The following is a 22,393-nucleotide window of genomic DNA, read 5'->3' as shown; positions in this document are numbered from 1 at the left end:
CTTAACATCATGCTAATTTGTTCCAGATGTTCCTACAGAGCCAAACGCTGCAATTTTTGCATAGAAAGTATGTGCATGGGTGATTTATTCCAAAAGAGCTTCTATTTTACTGCATTTTATTTCTTCTCAATGAAGCACTTAACAACATGGTTCTCTTTAAGGCTTTTACTTAATCATATGGATATAATTTTTTTCAATTTACATTTTTAGTTCTTTAGTGGTGGACACGGGACATTTCTTAAACTGGTCAGATTAAATGCACATGTCAAAAGCATCTTGTTTGCAAGTCTGAAGCACTTTCTGTTGCAAAAGCCTTCATAGAAGATATAGAAGCGATTGTGGTTTGCTGCTAGGTTGTGGAATAGAGGTAAAAGGACCGTGAAAACGTCAATGATTCCCCCTCACCAAATATTACATAATCATATATGACAATAATGTAAGTTCACTCTTTTCATATAAAAAAAGCATAGTACATTGTGAACACTTAAGACATGGGGAAAGAAGGGCCAGAAAAAAGCACACTAATTTTTTTTGTCATTTCTGGGCTGATGTTCAACATTTCAATTTAAAACCTATTTCCGTTGGGTTACATTTCCAGTTTTTCTCTAATATGATCTTGGAAAACTTTGCAATTAAGCAGATATTTTTAGAGCTGCATACGAAATGTGAGATGCTTCCAATGTGAAACCTGCCACATTTGAACATATTGTACAGCCATTACTATACCTAGAAACACCATTTCTGAAAAATTCCAAGAATGTCATCTGGCTCTGCTCTTTGGAAATGTGGCACACATGTAATGCAGTTCATCACAAGAAATCACCATGGACTTGTGGGACTGTAGGAAGCTGAGGAACAACATCCAGGAGAGCTGCCCTTTCTCCCTTTCACTGTGTAGACAGTCAGCATGATTCTGAAATTGTTTAATGCTGTGCTGAAACCTGTCCCATAAGTTCTCAAAATGTTTTCACCTGCAAAAGAGGCATCTGTTTTTCTGCATCTTTTTTTTGGGGGGGGCACATATTTACAAGTGCTCACATGAGACATATGAGTTTCCTCACCACTGCTCCCGAGTTTCACTGTTATCCTTTATAGAGAACCATAGGTCATGGGTGTCATTGGGAAGCCACCTGATCAGGTCATACTGCAATGAGTGATACGGATCCAGCTCATAACATTTGCAAGTACTTAATATGTGATTAATTTTTATAGTCCTTTCCAACAGCTCAAGGGAACGTGGAGGAGCGTTGGGGAAATTTGCATGTCATGTCAAAGTAGCTTGGTCAAGCGGTAGTTGCTCGCTGCAGACAGGCCATTTTTAAGCAACATGTGGTGAGAGACAGCTGGGATTGACAACAACAGGACTTGAACATTTGGTGGTAACCAGCTCTCATTGCTCTACCACAAGCTATGGAGGAGAACTTCAGTTCGGTTTTCACTGGCAATGTATTTTCACTTTATCTTTATGAAATCTATTCAGAACTGAATATAACTTCTTTATGCTGCCATGTCCTCAGTATCTCCAAACCCTCTTGTAGTTCCTCCCACATTTATTAAAAAGCTGTTCTTCATCACTTTCTGCTTTCTATGACAGGCAGAAATATTCAGAGTTCCCTAGGAATAGGCATTACTATTGAAACAATTCTGTGAATTGCAGCTCTCTGAGAGGAATAGGGGTCTTTTAACAACTCACAGCCCAATTAACGAACTACAGCTCCCATGATCCTTTGTGGGGGGGGGAAGAGCCATGACTGTTTAAAGTGGTGTGATACTGCCTTAAATGTATAGTGTAGATGGGCCCTAGGAAAAATTGCAGTTAAAAATGAATAGATGTAGTTGGAGAATAGGTGCTAAAAAGCAACACTGTAATAATGTTAAGACAGGCAGGCCCTGTTCCAGAGTAAGAATTGCTTGCCAGTACTGCGTGACCCTTTGAAGAATTATTCTGTTTCGAAAAAGAAAAAAAGTATAGCTACACTGACGAACTGAGAGTTCTGAGATGAAGATAAGAATCCATAGGTTCTGCTGTGGAAACAAAATGACCTTGTAATCATATGGGGGAGGGGGGCATTTCCATGTCCCTTGAAAAGCAGTTCTAGAAGGCCTTCAAAGGGCCCAAAATCTCTGGAGAATTTTTGGTGGGCTATAAGATGGAAGAGGGGAAAAACAGAAGTGCTCCCCACTTGCTCAATAGGACATTTGGACTGAAGCAATTGTTTCCCATAGGGACGCGGGTGGCGCTGTGGGTTAAAGCCTCAGCGCCTAGGGCTTGCCGATCGAAAGGTCGGCAGTTCGAATCCCCGCAGCGGGGTGCGCTCCCGTTGCTCGGTCCCAGCGCCTGCCAACCTAGCAGTTCGAAAGCACCCTCGGATGCAAGTAGATAAATAGGGACCGCTTTCTAGCGGGAAGGTAAACGGCGTTTCCGTGTGCAGCTCTGGCTCGCCAGAGCAGCGATGTCACGCTGGCCACGTGACCCGGAAGTGTCTCCGGACAGCGCTGGCCCCTGGCCTCTTGAGTGAGATGGGCGCACAACCCCAGAGTCTGGCAAGACTGGCCCGTACGGGCAGGGGTACCTTTACCTTTACCTTTTAATTGTTTCCCATATGCCATTCTATAGAAGTTTCATCCAGTATTTGACATTGTGTAGGTACACTTTTTTTGCTATTTCTCCAGAGGATACAGATTTTATTATTTCAGAAATGACAAAGTCCCTTTTGCACAGATAAATGAATGGAGAATAGTGTATGGGAAGAAATGGGGCCTTTGAAGAAGGCAGTGGAGACAGGAATGTAAACACAGCTACTTGCATAAAACAGATTCTATTTTGAAGAAAACCATTAAACCTTGTCTGACACCTGTGGAATCAGATTCACAGAAAGACACTTATTGAACTTCTTCAGTTCAGTATTTTCCAGAAAAACATATTGAATAGCATAGACATTTTAAGAATATTGCAAATGTAAAACCCATTACAGGAGGAGTTTGCCTGACCTCCTGTTCAAATTTATGCGGAAATCATATCTGTGTCCACACTCATTTAATTTTTTGTCATGTTTATATTCCTCCCTTTCTTCCCAAAAGGTACCAACACCTTATATGCATCCCAGCTTTATTTCTCTTTACACACATTTCTATTTAAATTAGAATGAGTTTGCATTTAAAAGCTAACTTACCAAATTTATACCTTCCAAAATTGAAACACAGGCTTCAAAATATGCATTTCTTTGAATTTTGTAGTGCAGCTACCCAGCCAAGTGGCATGCACCAATTTCATGTACTGGGATATATTGGTCATCTTACTCTTTCCCTCTTGGTTTGCTTTCATTTGCCCCTTTCTTCAGTTCTGTCAAGTTTCCTTGTATAAGAAAGTATTGCAGCAGCCCTTTTTCAATTAGGTTTTCCTCTTGCTTGCTGCAATAAAACTCCAGATGTTTTGGGACTTCATGGTTCTCTGGATATTCTTTTCCTTTATTTTAATTTTCTTTTGTAACATGCCACACATGTGGTATTTTGGCCTTTTAAGATGTTGTGCTATGCTAATCAGCCCATTTTTATTCTTTTTCTATTCCCTTTGTTGTCTTTATTTTGCCTTTGGTATATCGGTTACAATACTTTGGAAACTTTTCTTAATCAAATCAGATTTAAATTAATGGGAAGGAGGTGGGAAGAGATTTCAGAACTGTTAAGTTCTTTTAAAAGGAGCATGTGCTGGATATTTTCCTTGTAGAAGGTCCATACTTTCCTTGCACAAGAAGGGAGGCATACCTGAGTGGTGGAACATGTGCATTGTTTTGATGAAGTCCCAGGTTCAAAGGTGCGTCTATGGTTCATGGATCTCAGGTAGCAGAGCTGGAAAAGAATCTTGGTAGAACTATTTTCAGTTAGAGTATACAGAACTGAGACAAGCAAATGTGCAAATGCAAGTTAGCTTTGTGTACACTTATAAGTCCATTCTGTTCCTGTATCTTAAGCAGAGCCTTTGATTCATGCTGGTAAGTCTTCCACCAAGTTTTGTGTCAAAACTTTTGTAACAATGGAGACATGACTTTTTAAGGGCCCATTCTTACAAATACTTCCATGAGCAGTTATAGAGATGCCAAAGGCAGCATTCATAGAAGTATGGTGTTTACCTGGTTATACTATCAAAGTTACCACATCAGAAGAGAATACCACAATAAAGTAACTTTTCCCTTGGCAAACAGAGAAAAAAAAAGTGGAAGGGGATTAAGCAGATGATTAGATGAACTTCAGTGTTCAATAGGGTTTCCATATGCCTCTTATTTTACAGTACGTCTCGCAGTTTAGATAGCAATGCATTGCTCTAGAATAATAGAATTGTAGTTGGAAGGGACCCTGAGGGTCATCTAGTCCAACCCCCTGCAGTGCAGGGATATGATCAACTAGATCATACATAACAGGTGACCATTAAACCTCTGCTTAAAAATCTCCAAGGAAAGAGAGTCCACCACTTCCCGTGGGACTCTGTTCCACTGTTGAACAGCTCAGTGTCAGAAAGTTCTTCCTGATGTTTAGTAGGAATCTCCTTTCTTGTAACTTGAATGCACTGGCTTGAGTCATAATGGGCACCTCAAATCCACAGAGCTCTGTAGGGCAGATTTCTTAGTTCTATATTAACCCTTGTTTGGAGCCACAAAGACTCCATGCCCACCCTGGTCCTGGACTCATCCAGCTGGAGTGAGGGGCCAGATATGGACCAGCACTTGATTCCTTTGCCTCTGTTACAGGGTGCTGGATCTTGCTTTTGTCACCATTTTGTTGCCATGGCTAAATAGGAGAAAAGGGGATTTGGGTGCATCTAGTTGAAATTAGTAATATCAAGCAAACAAACATATGCTGTGTTGTTTTATTACAAGAATTAAAAGTCTACAGGAGACTGGATAGTCAGTCATTAATAAGCTGTTCTGTAATTTGCAGTTTACAAATGTATCCAAAGGCTTAGGTGATATAGAGGGTTTCCAAGCCATACTTGTATTTTGTTCCAGACTTTCAACATAGTCTTTCAAACATCTGAGCCACATGAGCTGCCTGTTGAGTCCTGTGAAAGTTTATTAACATGCATACATACTATGTTTACAGACTTGGCGGGGGTGGGCGGGTGGGCTCATGTCCTTTTTAAAAAGAAATTCTAGCATTTGAACCAGTGGTGTATATATATTTAAAAATCTTTTGAATACTATTCATGCACACATTTTCCTGTATGTATGAGGAGTAGAATGTGTGCAGACCCTAGCCCTTTAATAATTATTGTGTATTGGAAGTTTTGCAATTGCTTTGGAAGAAGAAAAAACATTTCATAGTGCTCAGAAACAGCTTAGATATTTTGAGCAGACAGAAGACTTCCTATTGATAGCCATAAATGTTTTGGGAATGAAACATTTCAGGTTTTCCATCTGTAGGCTGTCTGAGATGTCAACAGCCAATATGACCTGGTGTTTCCCTTGTAGGTCTATAAATAAAAGGTAGCTTGTTTAACTGATCTTGCAGCCGAAAGCAGAGGTGTGTATTAATGAGCTTTCTCTAATGGCACACTGACTCTATTTACAACACCGCCACTGTGAAGCCTTCTCTCTTACAGTCATAACTCATTTCCGACGAAAATGTCAGTTATTGCTCCACCTTATGGCACAAGCTGTTTGGTTTCTAGTTGGTTTCTTCCCGTTCCCAACAACTGACAGCTATTCTAGTCATGACTGTGATTAAGTACCCTTAGGAAAGCAGTCAACGTTTGATAATATATTGGCTTATGCTCTCATTCCCACAAAATGCATTTATGATGTGGTATGGAAGCAAAGAAAAATGTGTTTGAGCAATGATGATGTATCATATACAGATGATTGTGGCAGGCATAATGGTATGTCCTTAGAACCATTTTGGTATAATTTTGCTTCTAGTAATAGGATTTCTTAGGAAGTGCGTGGCATGTCAAGTTTTTAAAGAGGCATGTTGTCATAGAATCATATAATTGTCGAGTTGGAAAGGAATCCCAAGAGTCATCCAGCCTAACCCCCCACAATGCAGGAATCTCAACTAGATCATACATGGCAGACAGCAACCCAACATCTGCTTAAAAACCTATATCCCACAAAATATATTTCATGCTATTTCTGCTAATGAGTAGAGGACCTATCTGATGGCAGTTGTCCCCCCCCCCCTTCCCCCTTCACTCCCAAACACTTTTTCAGTTTTGGGATTGTTAAAAAGAAATGTAGTAGTAGTAGTAGTAGTAATTTGTACCCCATCCATCTGACTGGGCTGCCCCAGCCACTCTGGGTGGTTTCCAACAGAATATACAAAAACACAACAGAACGTTGTCACACAGGTCTGCCTTCAGGTGTCTACGGAAGGTCGTATAATTATTTATCTCTTTGACATCTGATGGTAGGGTGTTCCACAGTGCGGGCGCCACTATCAAGAAGGCCCTTTGTCTGGTTCCCTGTAACTTCACTTCTCACAATGAGGGAACCACTGAAGGATCCTTGGAGTTGGAAGAGAAAAAAAAATTAATAAGCTATTTTGTTGAAGGGTGTTTTACACGTTATATTTTTCAGATTTTAGAGCTCTGGTCAATTTAGCCTGTGAATTGATGGTTTGAATTTGGTATGAAAACCCCAGCCCACTATGGAAATGGATCACCAGTTTCATAGATATTCAGTTTTCATATACCATAGTCTAGGGTGGCTGACCTGTTTTGGCCCCAGAGCCAAATTGTCACCCACTCAAACCACCCAGGGGTTTCATCATGGCTACACATATCAGAGCACATATACAGCACATGCATTCTTGCACACACATACTCAGAGCACACAGACAAAAGGCTCCTTGAGAATGGGGGAAGGAGGAATCAAAAGGGTCTGGTCACGGTGCAGACCTTCTTCCTGCTAAAGTGCTAAGCAATCTCAGTACTCCACATTGAGTGCTTCCCCTTTCGACTCAGCCCAGCACTGCAGTGGAGATTCAAATTGCTTACATCCTCATGGGGTAATTTCTTCCCATTTTCTGGTACAATATCAGTGTTCAGAGGTCTGACTTCCTAGGACTTCCTAGCATTGGTGCCCTGGCAGAGGGAGAATGACAAGCACCTTGATGACTGCAGAAGAGATTGCCCAATTTTGCCAGGTTACAGCCAGATTACTGTAAGTGGCTTGGTGACCTTGGTCTATGCTGCATATTGTCATGTTTTCATATATATTATAACATGCAAGTGCTTTTTGCATCTGCAAAAAGTTAACATGTGGAATTGTACCCTAGGAGGAGCAGAACTATTGTATACAGTAGCAAAAGTTTTTTTGGATGCAAGGCTAATGCATAAAAAGCTATGTTGGCATTGTATTCACTGTTATTGCATGCAATGCCACGCAATGTATTTGTGAAGTGTGGCCATTCCTAAATATGTGTACATTATGTCATAGAAGTGAAAGTATGTTTATTCAAGCTTTGATTTTTTTAAAAAAAGAATAACTCCATTTACAGCTGTTTTTTGCAGACGCAAAAGATTGTTGCTATTATCCCAGGTGTCAATCTTGAGAAAAATGTGTAAGGGAGTGAGATGAAAGAATGACAGATTAATACCAGATGTCTGGGAGATATGGCTAGAAGCCTTCTAAGTTGACCAAGTAGCTCTTATATTCCTCCTGCTCTTTAGAAACTATATATCAACTCCTTGTAGACATATCATATAATGTATGAAAATGACCAATAATTTCCATGGTAAATAATTTGAAAGGAGCTAAAAATACCCAGATTTCAGCACTATTTTAGATTCTGTGAATGGTTTTAAGTAGGGCTGCACTGAAAAGAGGATGACATTTTCACCAAAGGTTTTAAGAGCACCTTGCATTCTAGGTAAAGGTCGGAAACATTTGCCCACACTCTGAAATAGTTATGTTTGCCCTCAATGACATCACACAGTTAAACCTGATTGTCTATGTGGTGTCATGTTGATTCATGATAGGCTCACAGAGTTGATATCAACTAAATCTGACTGATGATATGATGACATTATTTCTAAGAAAGAATGAGTTAATCAAAACAAATGGCACTGAAACAGCAGCTTAAGACTGATCAGGGAACACACTGTAAACAAGAAGTAATAAAGGGAAGGATTGCATTTCATCCCCTCCTGCCTCCTTGAGTTGCTGCTGCTGTTATTTAGGAAAGCAATAACTTTCTATTCAATATCCCACCTCAAACTTGATTTAGATATATTTTTTTCAATCTTAGTGTCTGTTGGCTGTAGAAATTACCTATACTCCAAATTATTATTATTATTATTATTATTATTATTATTATTATTATTATTATTATTTATACCCCGCCCATCTGGCTGGGTTTCCCCAGCCATATAGTTCAAATTTTAATTCTGCTTTGGGAAGGTAGGGTAAAGGGTCATGGCAGGACATCTGCAAGCTTTCTTGAATAATACTGTTTATTTAAAATGACACTGATTACCTAGACCCCTTCCAGTTTGGGTTTAGGCTTGGTCATCCTGATAGGTGACCTTTATTCAGAACAGGACAAAGGGAGTGTGATCTTGTTCCTTCTTCTTGAACTGTCTATGTCTGTTGACACTATCATAGTATACTCCTAGATCAATTCCATGGGATGGGTCCAATGTCCGGAGAGGAATGTTGGGAATTATGCTCGTTGTTAATTCTCCATAATAAGTGATTAGAAGAGGCTATGCAGGTTCCATAATGGTTGCAGTGGTGGTCTGGATGAAGGCAGTATTATTTTTACTGATAATTTTATAGTTTTATTCTCTTTGTAAATCACTTTTAGGGTGGGTGTGTTTTTACAATCAAGTGGTGTATAAATTTTAAGAAATAAATAAAATAAATAAATTGAGTTTGAATCCCGTCTAGATGGAGGCTCTGTGGGTAAGCAATCTTGTGTCCAAGAAATAGCCCAGAGTGGGATTTCACTCCTTCTGAAAGAGTAGACACACAATTCTGGATCCAGAGGCCCATGTGACCTTTGTGCTATGACTGCCTTCCAGTAGCTTCAACTGATGCAATAGCTGCATCCATTCGCAGACCAGAATAGCTGTAGTTCAGGCACTGCTAACTTCAATATGGGATTATTGAAGTGCACTCTCTCTGAAGCGTCTCTTGCGGTTGTTCGAGAAGCTCCACTTAGTGCAGAATGCTGCAACATGATTCCTGACCAGAGTGAGATTCTACCAGCATATTACACCTCTACTCAAAGATCTGTACTGGCTGCTCATTTGCTACTGGGCCAAGTCCAAGGTCTTACTATTAGCATATAAAGCCCTTAACACCTTGGGAGCAGTTTCCTTGAGAGATTGCCTTGCTCTCTGCTTGACTACTTTGATCTATGGAACTTGCACTCTTGCAAGCACTATACAATGTTCACTCCATAACTGCAAGGAGCTGAGCTTTCAGTGTGGCAGCAGCAATGGTCTGAAACTGCCCCTGCTTATTAACATTAGGCAGCCATCCTTGTTGTGCTGTTCCAGATACCTGCTAAAAAAACATTTTGGTTTTGGCAAGCCTACCTGGAGGTAAACAAGTTGTGCATTTTTGTTTCTAGTGATTTCATTTGTATATTTAAAAATTATTTTAAATTGTTTTACATAGACCGTTTTTAGATATATTTTTAATTTAAGTGGTATATAAATTCTAATTAATGGGTTTTTTTAAAAGAAAGAAACAGCCTACACTGAAAATGTACTGTTCAAAATGGAATAAAAAGAAGGGGGGAGAGAAGGAATTACCTACACTATGCAGAATGTAGAATTAAGTTCAAGAACTGCAGTCCTTAAAAACTTATCTTTCATTTCCATTCCAAATGATTGCCCAGAAAGTCTTGGAAATGTTCCTACAGCATGTGCCAAAGGCAGAAAATCCAGAACAGGCTGCATGGATCTTGGGGTTGGAACACCTACGTCAGAGGGGCTTCTCTGCAACATCTGTATTTCATGGCTTTCCTCTGATCCTCTGGTGTGTCGCTGCATTGTTTTCAATGGAATTGTGCCAGAGCCAGCAACATGTTCAGCAGCTAGGGAAAAATGATGCCCGTGCACTGCATAATTAGTTACCCTAAAGGAAACAGCAGCAAAATGGCTGTCATCAAATCTTAGAGCTGGAAACAACAAAGTGGATAATCTAGCCCAGAGATTGCCAACTGGTAATCCTTGAGCCAGATGTGGCCTACAAAGCACTTTTATCTCCTGGCCCTACCAAATTTGAAACAAGAAGTCATAACTTTTTTGCCTAGAGGTTTACTTACAAAGAACATAAAATTGCTTTCAAACATTGTGACAGCTAGAGATAATTCCACACTTAAAAAAATTATATGTATTCATACAGTTTTAATCCCTGTGCCATTAGTTGCTCAGAAACAATAAGAGTCTGTTCATTTTTTATATTTGTTTTATTGTATTGCTACCCAATGTATTTTCCAGAAGGGCAAAAGAACACAGCCAACCTGTCTCTGGAGGAGATTTTTTGAGATGCACATTTGTTCCTCAGCTCTCCCACCCAAGTCAGGAACCTCTACTACTGCTTAATTGCCAAAAACTTCTGTTCTGCAAAGTACAGTACAGGTCTAGCGCCTGGGCAATGGTCTGGAGATTAGACAGCTAATTATACAAACACTGGCACTCCTAATACATTCAAATTGCTCTCTCTGAGGGAGTACATACTGTATTAGAAAACCACCAACAGAAGCTTGTTGGGCATTTTTATAGCACTCTAAAAGAAAGACGGTTCCACCAGGTAGCTCGTCCCAATGCTTAATTTTAATAGCAGCTGCCACATTTTTAGAGACTGAAATAAATTCCAGAGATTACTCCCAAAACCCTGGTTCCAGTCTGGAACCCTGATACTATCACTGAATGTACAACTAATTCCTCAGTTTTGTAAAACTGAATGGAAGGTGGCAGCAACAAAAAACAGAATTAAGGCTGCAATGCTATAAGCACTTTCACAGAAGTCCCATTGAAAGCAATAGGGCTGAGTAGACCTGTAGACACTGTAAAAATGCTAAATTTGTGAGGGTGTTTAGAAAGGAGAAAGGGGAAGGCTCAGTATAACAAAGTAAAAATGAGAGGGCTATAGATGGGAGTTGTGTTTTCAGAGTTCTGTCGTTCCCAAATGGACTTAGAAAATGTCATGTTTGCCAAGGCTACTCTTAATTAAATGGACAGCTGCACAGTTGTTGGACAGTAAACTTAACAAAACTTAGACCTCAGGTTGTTTGCTAAAATATGTGCTCTAATTTCTAGACCTTTAGCATTTATTTATTTACTTTTTATCTGGAATGACCGAAATCTTCCAAGCTTCATTGGCACCTAGAAAGACATCAAATATTCCAAGGGGGAATTCCCTAGCAGCCAAATAAAATTTCTGAGTCACAGGTCACTTATTTCTTCAGTTTTAAGGTGACTACTCTTGAGAAGAAAGTTGCCCGTTGATGCATATAACATTTATCGATAAAGCTAAGTCCAAATAACAAGTAACAGCAAAGGGCAGCAAAAATGTAATGGTCTTGTTATCTATCATCCCACTATGGTATATATTGAGATTCTATTCTAGGTAATTTTCTCTTCAATTTGAGGATCACTTCATGTGGACGAGGCTTCCTGAATAGGAGATTTACTACCTAGTCTTAAGAGAAGTGTAGGCACATCTGCTCAAGAAAAATTAGATGTTGGGGTGCTTACATTCTGCTTTATGAAGCTAAGAGGACTACTTTGGTTTCCCTTGCTGTAGGCATATTGTCTGATGGATGCAACATGGGATAGGATGTTGATGATGCTATTGATTGATTGATTGATTGATTGATTGTATGAATATGGCATCTGTTAAATCATATAGATTCACAAGGTAGCTAGAAATATATGATCACAATAAATGAGAGCAGTTAAAACAATGAGAACAATTAAAAAGTACAATTAAACAATTAAAGAGAACAATTAAAAAGTCATTCTTATAATCCTGCCACCCTCACAGGCACAAACAGGGAGGGACTTTTCAATGGATGCTCCCAGAATTTGGAACTCCATTCCTAGAGAAGCTAGACTGGTCCATCTTTGTTGTCCTTCTGCTGGCAGGTTTTTTCCCTTGGAACACCCACTTTTCTCTGTTCACAGAAAGATCTTTGGGAAATGGGTTGTTGAGGTTGCTCTCAGGCATCTTTGTAACCAGGCAGCTCCAGCAACTTAAAACCTATGCCAACCAGCAGTTAAGAAGCTAATAACAATCACAACATATTTACAGCGTTCTGGACAGAATGTAATAAAATACGACTTTTTCACCAGTGTGCCACTAGCTGGTGGATTATCTAAGAAAACTAAGAGTCTAGTTGGCACACTGAAAACAACCACCACTACCACAAATTCCTTCAGACTTCTTTCCCCACAAATTCACTTGTAAATTGCATGCCAAAGGAAGGGCAGTAGCTTTTCTTCATAGCCAAAGACATCAAGAAGCTTCAGAACTGGTAGGGGCTATCACTGCTCATACCAGGAAAAGCATAACTGTGGGTGACACAATGACAGAAAATCACAGAGGTGATGTGCTTTATATAACAATTTTGTCCTATACATGCAGTTGTGAAGTGTGATTGTGCATCTGCCACACAAAGAACAGGTGCTATAACTGCAGGGTCTGCGAGTTTTGCTGCTGTTGTTGTTACACATAACTCACAATGCACTTTAATTTTACTGTTGTGCCTATGTGGCATTATTATTTTTTATTAGTTTTTAGAAAACTGGAGGTCAGTTACACCCATACACTGTTGTTGTAGATTTATGTTCATTACATTGTGGGGTTAACTCAAGTGATTATTGTGCAACTACTGTTTACTAGAAAAGCGAAGTTCGAAATGAAATCATTTATTATTATTTTAAAAAGCCTTGCAAATGGTTTTATGTTGAATACTTTCCACCAAGCATTTTATTTGTATTGCTTTTTCTGGGTACATTTGACACCAAAACCAGACTGAGACAGTCAGTTTTGCTATTGAAAAGTAATTTCTCTGTTTTGTTTGTGGCAGCCAATGATCTGATCCTCACAGTAGCTCTTGTTCCAATACTTCATGCTGTTCATAACATTGAAGAGAACTCTTCCTACACCGCTGAAAACTTGTTCTTTCTTATTGTTTAAGCTCCTTTACTTAAACAGTCTCTAGAAGCCTTAACACTGTGTACATAGAAGAATACAGTATTACCGACCCCTACACCATGCATAATGATGGATTAAGACAGCGGAGCGAAATCTGTTTCATCCATAAACTTCAGCAGATGTTCTGAATTCTGGTTGATTTGTTGCATGTCCAGTTTGGATTGTTTTTTCAAACACTGTACTCATTATAGCAGGATATGGTTTATTTAATAAAGCTTTACAGAGTTTTTTATGGCTTTATTGCAGTTTGAAGGGTGCAACAAAGCATTTTCTCGACTTGAAAACCTTAAGATTCACCTGCGGAGTCACACGGGTGAGAAGCCTTATCTTTGTCAGCATCCTGGCTGCCAGAAAGCTTTCAGCAACTCTAGCGACCGGGCTAAGCATCAGCGAACACACCTGGATACTGTAAGCATCACATTATTCTATATGACGCTATATATAGTGCATCCTTTGTAACAGGACCTTTCCTGAAACCAGCACAGCCATAGAATCATAGAGTTGGAAGGGACCCTGAGGATCATTTAGTCCAACCCCCTGCAATGCAGGAATATGCAGCTGTCCCACATGGGGATCGAACCTAGAACGTTGGCATTACCAGCATGCGCTCAGTCTATTCCTGTGTGCTACAATGTGTTTTTTGAAAGAAAATGGGGAAATTATTATTATCCTATCAAAAGGTTCTCCATGGGCTTTATTTCATTAATAAAAAATATTTTTATGTCACCCTTCATCAAAACTGACTTCAGGGTACTTTACAATAATTAAAAATACGAGGTCATCATTAAAATGCAACACAGAGAGCAACATTGGCACACAACAGATAAAGGAGCCAGCAGAAATATTTAAAATTCCTTAAAATTATATTTGCACTTTAAGGTTTTGTCTAGCACCTAGCACCTTGGTGCCTTGCATGTCTCCTTGTGGAGGGCATTCTACAACTGGGACATCACTGCCAAAATAGTTCTCTGTCTAGGAGGGATTTGGCAGATACTAAGGCTTGGCATAAGGGGTTGGCATCATCAGGCACTTGCCAGAACCTTGAGTCCTCTGAAGGGCCCACCAACCCCCTATCCCATCTTAAGGTAGGCTGGTGCTAGCAGCAATAGAAAAGCAGTAATATAATAGGAAACCACCCTTTTAATTCCCTCACACTGTCTTTGGGGCCTGACAGTGTTGTTCCAAAGGTATTGTGAGGAAATTAAAATGGCAGGCTCCAGCAGCTCAAAGAGCTTCTTTGCTACTTGTGCCCACCAGCTTCAAGATAAGGAGGCCAGAGCTTCCATCGCTTAAAGGGGGAAGGCTTCACTCACTGCTTCTACACTGCCAAAGGCCTCACCAAACTTGACATCAGCCGTGTAGATCACCTTAAAGATAGGCAGGTTGCTACAAGAGTGAGCACCTCTTCAGGTTGTTGAGAGCTAGTAAACAGCATGACTTTAAACTGGATTTGGAAGCCTGGTAGTGAAGAAAGTTTTTTTTTAAGATTGGACAGTAATGGTCTGAACGAACTGCCCCGGTCAAAATACTGGTAGTTCTGAACTATCTTCAAAGGCAGCTCCAGTGATTCATACTGGAGGCTACCAGGGCATGGATAACCATGGGCAGACTATCTTTATCCTAGAGAGATCACAACTGGCACACTGGCTGTAACTACTGAAAGGCACTTGGGACTATTGAGGGCCTTTTAGGGGTTCCTATTGACCACCCCTTCCACAATCCCAACTGAAGCAGACTTCAGAAGCAATGAACATTTTTAAAAAGTCCTAAGACTTCATGTCAGCATTCCCTAACCTGGCACCATATGTTTTGGACTCCAACTCCTATCAACCCAGCCAGCATGACAAAAGATCAGGGCAGATGAGAGTTTTAGTCTAAAACATCTGGAGAGCACCAGGTTGGGAAAGGCTGCTTTGTATTGTGACAATATATTGTCATTACTAAGCTCTCCACCCCAATGGCACTTACAGCCTCCTTTATGTAAGGTGGTGTAATGCTCAATTTTGTTGTCCTAGCGTAGTAAAACGTCATTAATGCATATAGCCCACAGTACTTCCAAGAGTATTTGGGACCCATCTGCACTATATGTTAAGACGGTATCATACCGCTTTAAACAGTCATGGCTTCCTCCCAATAAGGGTGCTGAGAGTTGCTAGGATGCCCCCATTCCTGTCACAGAGCTGCAGAGTTAAATGTATTGTTTAAATGCATAGTGCAGATGGAACCTTGGATAGGGATAAACAAATACAAAGTAAATAGGGTTATACCGACTTCGGCAAACTACCACAAACTATTCAATTAATTAGAATTTCTAGAGATTTCTAGGTTACTACAGTTTGGATAATAGCTATTTTACAATACTGCCCAGATCATGTTAGCCTTTACTAGTGTCAACCCACCCATGAAAGCAAAGCAGACTCCTTAGGTCACCTAAGCTCCTGGGCCAAAGCTCATAAAGAATAACAGCAAGAGTCCTTCCTTTGTCTTTTTGAAAGAGGTGAATATGTGGTTTAACGTTTGGCCGGGTGTTTATGGGGCAGAAACCTGGCGGTTAATTGATATTTACTTTTAAAGCAGCTACACATTTCAGACAGTACAGCATTAAGGAATGTGTAATGTACATTATGCCCTCCAAAAACAAACAAGCCAGTCAGTCACATTTTCCAAACCCAAGCACACTTACAATAACAATGTTTTATTTATTTGAAAGTCAGCTTTAGAGATTTGAATTTGTAATTACTTCTAAAATGTGGCTCTTTTGAAATTTAATATGCTGTATAGGATGCACCTTTTTGAAGTTGTAACGGCTTGACGTTAATGTAAGTGGAATGAGGTGGAAGGGCGGACTAAGTTGGCTTGCAGAAATAATTTTGTAGACTTCGTGGTACATACAGAACCAAGTCCCTCTCTGCCGCCTTGTTTTTTTGTATGAGTGCTGTTGCACATCATTTTGTAGATTTCATGGTGCACCAGAACCAAGTCTCTCTCTGTCTCCTTATATCTTGTTACATGGGTGTTATTGCAAAGAGCTCCTTTAACTTTCTATTCTCTTTTTCCTTCCTTCTTTGTCTTTACTTTTTCTCCCATATCTGTCTTTACTCTGAAATATTCATAATCAGCAAAAAGGTACAGTAATAATTTTGACTAACCTTTTGTTAGTGCTGTAGCTTAGTTTTCTAGACATTCTTTAATTTTTTTGCTGCATTCACAACCTGCATACGCCAGCATTCATTTTCTTATATATTTTCACCTAATTATTTAATCAATAATTTTAGATTTGTTTTGTCTTTTGCTTTTTTAACATAGATCTAAGTAATTAGAATGTGTCTTGCATGCTGGTGTTTAATGTTCCAAATGCATGAAACAGAAGATCTGCAGTTCGCGGAACAAACTCTGATCCCTTTTAATATGCCTACTGTGTAACTGAATCCTGTGTGAAAGTGAGATTGAAAAGGTTTGGACTAGTATGGATGGACTTTTTCTGATCTAGTTTCCCCCATCCTTAATAATGTGTTACTATAGCTGGGAAAATACTCTGCCTAGTTAATTCCACTAAGGAATTGTTTAATGGTTTCCATCATCCTTCCTCAAATTTCGGTTGTCTGTGTGTTCCAGGCACTTTCAATAAATTGACTTTCATATGTAAGTTTCTGGGTACGTATCAGGTTAGCCTTTGGAGCTTTGAGCTGGTGAATGATCTTATTATTCCTTTGGAAATTTCCTGCTGGTACAAGGAGCAGGACTACTTATTCCTCTGGAGGCGCCTACAAAGAAAAAGGATTTATATGGACTGCTTAGTTCTTATTGAATGCATGTGGAAGTGATTTGAGATTCCGAATGCAGGTCAATCTGTCATTTATCTTCTCTGAAAGGAGAATCTGTAAATAATTACGAAGACCTGTTAGAATGTGCTGGTTTGATCGAATAACAGATTATTAGGTTAGGGTTAGGTCTAGGGCTGTCCTGGAAACTGGATTAGAATCTACCTTTTAAAGAAGAGATAAGATGACTGCTTTTATAGTGCTGGAAAGATTTACTACCAATGTTGTAAACCAGAATTGTTAAATTTTGTCCAAAAGAAGAGCAGGAGGAATCAATTTGGTGCCTGCCAGGTGTTTTAGACTACAATTCCCATGATATCTGTTGGCCATGCTGGCTAGGGAGGGCACCGTGTTGACTGCTCCTGCAAATGAAAAGATTGTAGAATTGCACTGGATTGTCCTAATGTCATATTGTCTACCCATATCATACCTCTGATATGTCAACTCAGCCAGCTAGATTGTAGGATGATAAAGGCACAGAGATCAGCAGTAAGCAAGGGATATCATAATACCAGAACTTTCAGCAGAGTAAAGAATAAATGAAATGGATAATAAAAGCCATGGATATATGCAGGATAGTGCAAAAGAATACAAACTTCCTTAGAAAATGAGGCTACTCTGATATTTGAAATAAATCTTCAGAATGGTTGTGCCCATGTGAGTGCCCCTAGGATTGTGCAGTGTTTCTGATGGGCTGTTGGTCTGATGTGTTGTCACATAAGTATTATGTAGGGGTTGTCCACAGGGGCACAGCAGGATGTGTGGTTGTAAAGACTTGTGGGGGAATGTTGGCAATACTGTATTTCTTCAGTAGTTGTGGACACTGGACAGAGGAAGTGCCTCTTAAAATTAATAAAAAGGATGGACATGTAAAGAAAGTATCATTTAGTTGTTAGGCCTCATGGCATTTTCAAGACCTGATGTAATTTTCTCCGTTGCAGTTTCATCTAGTACACCTTATCCAAAAACATTAAGTGCCCAGATGTGTAAAATGCTTCAAGCATTTGGACTAAGTCCAGAATAAAAGCGATTTCTGCAGCAGATCTGGATGTACTACCTCTGGTTCTTTGCCAGGCCTGTTATACACAGTTATGCTTGCTCAAGTAGCATTTTCAAGCTGAGCAAAGCAACTAGAGGCTTCACAACATGTTTGCACATCACCAACAATCCCTGAATATTTCATGTTCTGAACATAACATTTCATACCTTTAGGATAATGTTTCTAAAACAGACATCCTTCCATGTTATCTTTTCCCCTCCTCTTTCCTCTCCACATGCTTACAGAAACCATATGCCTGCCAGATTCCCGGGTGCTCCAAGCGCTATACTGATCCAAGTTCCCTCCGAAAGCATGTGAAAGCTCATTCTGCCAAAGAACAACAGGTGCGCAAAAAGGTAAGACCACCAGTCCAAAAAAGGTAACAATTCCAAATGAATGTTCACCTGAAGTGTTTCACTGAATGTCATAGGGCAATTCTTAGTTCACCCTGTCAAATAATCAACCAGTGTCAGGATATACACCCAATTCCTGTACCAAAATCTGCTGAAATCTGTAATAAATAAAGATGAGACCTGTTTAATCCCAAAATAGTTTTAATGTGTTTACTGCTCCTTCATCATTTGTTGACCCCACTGTCCTCAGCTTCACTGCTCTTGGACCTGCAACTGAGAGGACATGAGAAGCTGCTTTATACCTGGGCTTGGTCTACCTAGCTTAGCATTGCCTATTGGTTGCATCTTTTGAGTTTTTTAGGCAGAAATCTTTCCAGGATTGAACCTGGAATCTTCTGCATGTGGCTTCACAACATGCCACAACCTGTCCCCCGTGCATTCAATTCCTGCCTTTTCTCAGGCAATGGTACATCAATGAGCTCTAAAATTCTTTTAAGAGAACAAAATGAAGTAGTTATTTAGTAGTAGTTTAAACTTTTATTGGCTGCAGCTGCTGATTGTGATCCAGAATTCTCAATCTTTGTATGTGAAAAAACAAACTGCCTGCAGGATAGAAGGCTAAACTGATTTGCCTGGATCTTTTAGTTTAGAATAACTGAGCCCAAGGGAAGGCGGAATGCAAAACTGTAAACTTCAAAACAATAACCATTTATTAATGGTCACAACATAGAATGGCTGTTTCTGTGTAATTTGAGCCTTGTGTTATGACAAAAGCTTGGCAACATCAGCATGTTTGAAGGAGAATTAGAAATGCTTTTCTTTCTTAATTCTCTTCTCCTGCTGTTTTTAATATGATCAACATTGTGGTTTGCAAAGAGCATGCTTCGGACACTTTTGCCAGTGCATTCATTTACATGGAAAACAGCTGCCATATCAGCAGTACCTCTTGCACATTCCTAACAGCCCGCCATTTTGTCAGCTCTAATCTCGATAAGTGCAAACACTTTTCCTCCCCTATCAAATACCCTTCCAACCACTGCAGTTACAAAAGTGATGCAATCCTTTCAAGAGAAGGAACCCAAGATACTAGATACTAGAGGGGAATATGGAGCCAAATTACTCCATAAAATTGTGAGGAGCACAAGGGTACATTATGTTTCTGAGAAACAAGATGCTGCTGGTTTAAGATCAGCATGCTTAATTTCTGTGTGCAAGAAAACCCAAATGATTTCTAATTAGAAGCACTAAGCACCTAATATATCTTCAATTACTCTAGTCCTGAAAACAATGGCATTTTGTTTCTTCCTTATATATGTAGGCTATAAGGAAAAAGGCATATGCATCCAATTAACTGCACTTTAGTTCTGCACTTTGAAATGAAAATCTCTTTGTTTTATCCTTCCCCTTTAGCTACACTCATGCTCTGATGCTGAACAAGACATACTAAGTGAATGCTTAGCCATGCAGCAACTCCACCCTTCTTCACAACACATTTTGGATGGCAAGTGTGGGCGATCAATGGGCCACCATGATCTAATAACAGGTAGGAACATTTCTCAAAGATACATTATAGCATGCACCATCCAGTCTGGTGCACACAGAGCTAAGATTCAAATCCCCACCTAGCCACAAAGCTAATCAGGTAGGCTTAGGCAAAGGCACTATCCCTTGGTCCACCTGGCCACACAAGGTTGTTGTAAGGCTGAAATAATACACTGATGTTCATGGAGAGAGAATGTGACATAGCAAATAAATACAATTCTAAATTCTGAGGTTTTGAAAAAGTTTCCATACATTCAAAGTAGAACCAGTGCTTTTCCTCCCAGGGGGTACTCAAGGGTACGCATTAACTGACACCTCTCTTTTTGTTGTTAAAAAGTGTGACGCTTACTGTGACAACTTCAAGTTGAGTACCGGCACCTATTTTTCTAGAAAAAAAAGCACTGATAGGACTAAATGCATTGGCTGATAACCATGCATTGTTGCAAGGAAAATTAGAAGTTGGCTTGGAATCAGTCTTCTCAAAGAGTGTTTACAGCTGGTGTGTATTTTCGGTTCAAACATATTTGTGATTATTTTTCCAACAGTCCATAATTTGTCTGATGGACAGTTCATGTTTATGGTACCCATGTGAATTGGCCATCAGACAAATTTTCTGCCATTGCCAGTTGAGCACCTAAGTAATTTTAGATCCTGGATTTAATGGGACATCCTTTCAGGCTGTCCTGTGTACCACTGCAGTTACAAAGCACACAATTAACATTTGTCTTCTCCCCGCTCCCCAAGCACCATACTAAGCTTTCCAACTGCTTCCACATTCCTGATGTGTTAGAGCACAAAAACAGTGTGCCAGCCCTGATTAAAAAAAAATATTTTGAGCATGTGCAGTTTTGCATTTTAAACTTGCATAAATAATAATAAAGAATAATAAAAATTACCAGGCCTTTGGGTAATTAACACTCTATTGCCGTTTAAATGTGTTTTGGGGGAGCGGGGGTTATTAGTTTGTTCATTTTTGTTTTATTGTGTATTTTGTGTCCTCATTTAGTTTTTTTGTTGTGAACCATCCTGTGATCTTCGGATGAAGAGCGGTATTAAAATTTAATAAATAATAGTAATAATAGTAATAAATCATGGCACCATCATGACTACAATGATAAAATGAAGTTTGTGTCTACTGCCATTGCTGCCATACATATTTATTTGTGAATAAGCACTATTTTGTTGTAGAAAAGGATAATCTAAAAAAATAAAAATAAAATCAACATCTGTAACCAAATGTATACCACCCCATGTATACAGTATGTGTGTAGGTGTATGTATATGCACACACACACACAGAGAGAGAGAGAGAGAGAGAAAGAGAGAGAGAGAGAGAGCGCCACAGTGACCAGTATCAGTCCTGGTGGGTCCTCCTGGATTAATTCATGCCAGACCAAGGTACTGATGCTGGGTCTGGTTGCCAATGTCTCCATCATCTACCACTCTCCGGATTGTCATGGGGCTGGTCCTGGTTTTTGGCTTAGAGGTCCAGTCCTAGTGCAACACTGGCCATTATGCCATGTTAAAGGCTCCCTGGAGATGTGGAGAGGGAGCTTTCAATTTGTAACTGTTTGCTTAAGAAACAGGCTTATTCATTATTTATGTCATAAATTTTGATAGTGCTAAAACTGAAACCATAGTTTCTTTGTTCATAGTGGTTTAGGCCTCCTCTCTCAGTAAGTTGTATCAGCAGAAAAACATGCCTTGTTTGTTTGTTTAAAGTTGATAACAAAATAGAAAAATTAATTTTCCAGAGTCTTCATTTCAAAGAAGCTGTTTATCTAGGACCTCATCTGCAACACTGTTATAATTAATTTTGTTTGGGGGCACATCAGCCAGTCAATATTTTTTAAACATTACCCACAATATTTTTAAAATCAATATTTTTAAATTGATTTAAATGAGATGCATCATTTAAGTCCTGATTAAAAAAAAAAAAACTCTTGTATGTCACGTAGGCACAGTTTCTCATCACAAGTTGTTGTGACTTTTATTTGTTGTTGTAGTAGTATTTCTATATTTAATGAGTCATAAGCAAACAAGAGAGATCCCTGCCCAAGGACCCTACTATGTGGAAGAGTCAAAGAGGTGAATAGGTAAGAAAGGCAGAGGTGGGCATATCAGGGGATGGAAAGGTGCAAGCAGAGTTGTGCATGCTTAAGCTTAGTTTTAGGTTCAGGACATGGCTAAGGGGCTAAGTTAACACTTCAGCGAAATGAAGAGCAGTGAGTTATAGCCTTGTAGGGTCCAGTGATACTATGGGTGGGATGCCAAGCAGCCAGTAAATGTATAAGATAGAGCACAAAGCACTAAAGACGTTCTTCTTCCAAGTTAGTAATTGGAACCAACAGGTGGGTCTCAAGCAGAGGTAGAATTCCATTGGTAGGAGCTTTAATAAAATGTTTGGGAATTGAAATTCCTGTGTAGTGTACATAGTAGACTACACATGCTTCAGAAAGTAACGTGCAAGTC

The 22,393-nt window shown here is 39.5% G+C and overlaps 2 protein-coding genes across 11 annotated transcripts in view; one reads left to right on the top strand and one right to left on the bottom strand.

The window, feature by feature from the left end:
• LOC310846337 (doublesex- and mab-3-related transcription factor 2-like) overlaps positions 1–22,393 on the bottom strand; it is a gene marked incomplete at its 5' end in the record, with an annotated part of 76,263 nt that overhangs the window by 2,866 nt on the left and 51,004 nt on the right. The window contains one exon of one of the 5 annotated variants that reach the window (XM_083742675.1): positions 3,797–3,861. The exons of 1 other annotated variant lie outside the window; for it this stretch is intronic. Of the gene's footprint in view, positions 1–3,796; positions 3,862–6,339; positions 6,497–9,136; positions 10,080–22,393 lie in introns of those variants that run through there. 3 more of the 5 variants (XM_083742669.1, XM_083742674.1, XM_083742671.1) reach the window with 3 other exon arrangements.
• GLIS1 (GLIS family zinc finger 1) overlaps positions 1–22,393 on the top strand; it is a 193,791-nt gene that overhangs the window by 144,546 nt on the left and 26,852 nt on the right. For all 6 annotated transcript variants that reach the window (XR_014565253.1, XM_083742612.1, XM_083742614.1 and 3 more), the window contains 3 exons: positions 13,413–13,574; positions 18,272–18,382; positions 19,790–19,922. Coding sequence is in view for 5 of the 6 variants with exons in the window: in XM_083742612.1 (XP_083598738.1) it covers positions 13,413–13,574; positions 18,272–18,382; positions 19,790–19,922 (406 nt within the window). In the remaining variant the exon portion in view is untranslated. The remainder of the gene's footprint in view (positions 1–13,412; positions 13,575–18,271; positions 18,383–19,789; positions 19,923–22,393) is intronic.

This window comes from Podarcis gaigeae (genome assembly GCF_964106915.1).
Source record: "Podarcis gaigeae genome assembly, chromosome: 6".
Taxonomy (NCBI): domain Eukaryota; kingdom Metazoa; phylum Chordata; class Lepidosauria; order Squamata; family Lacertidae; genus Podarcis; species Podarcis gaigeae.
This window is presented reverse-complemented; position numbering and strand designations above follow the sequence as displayed.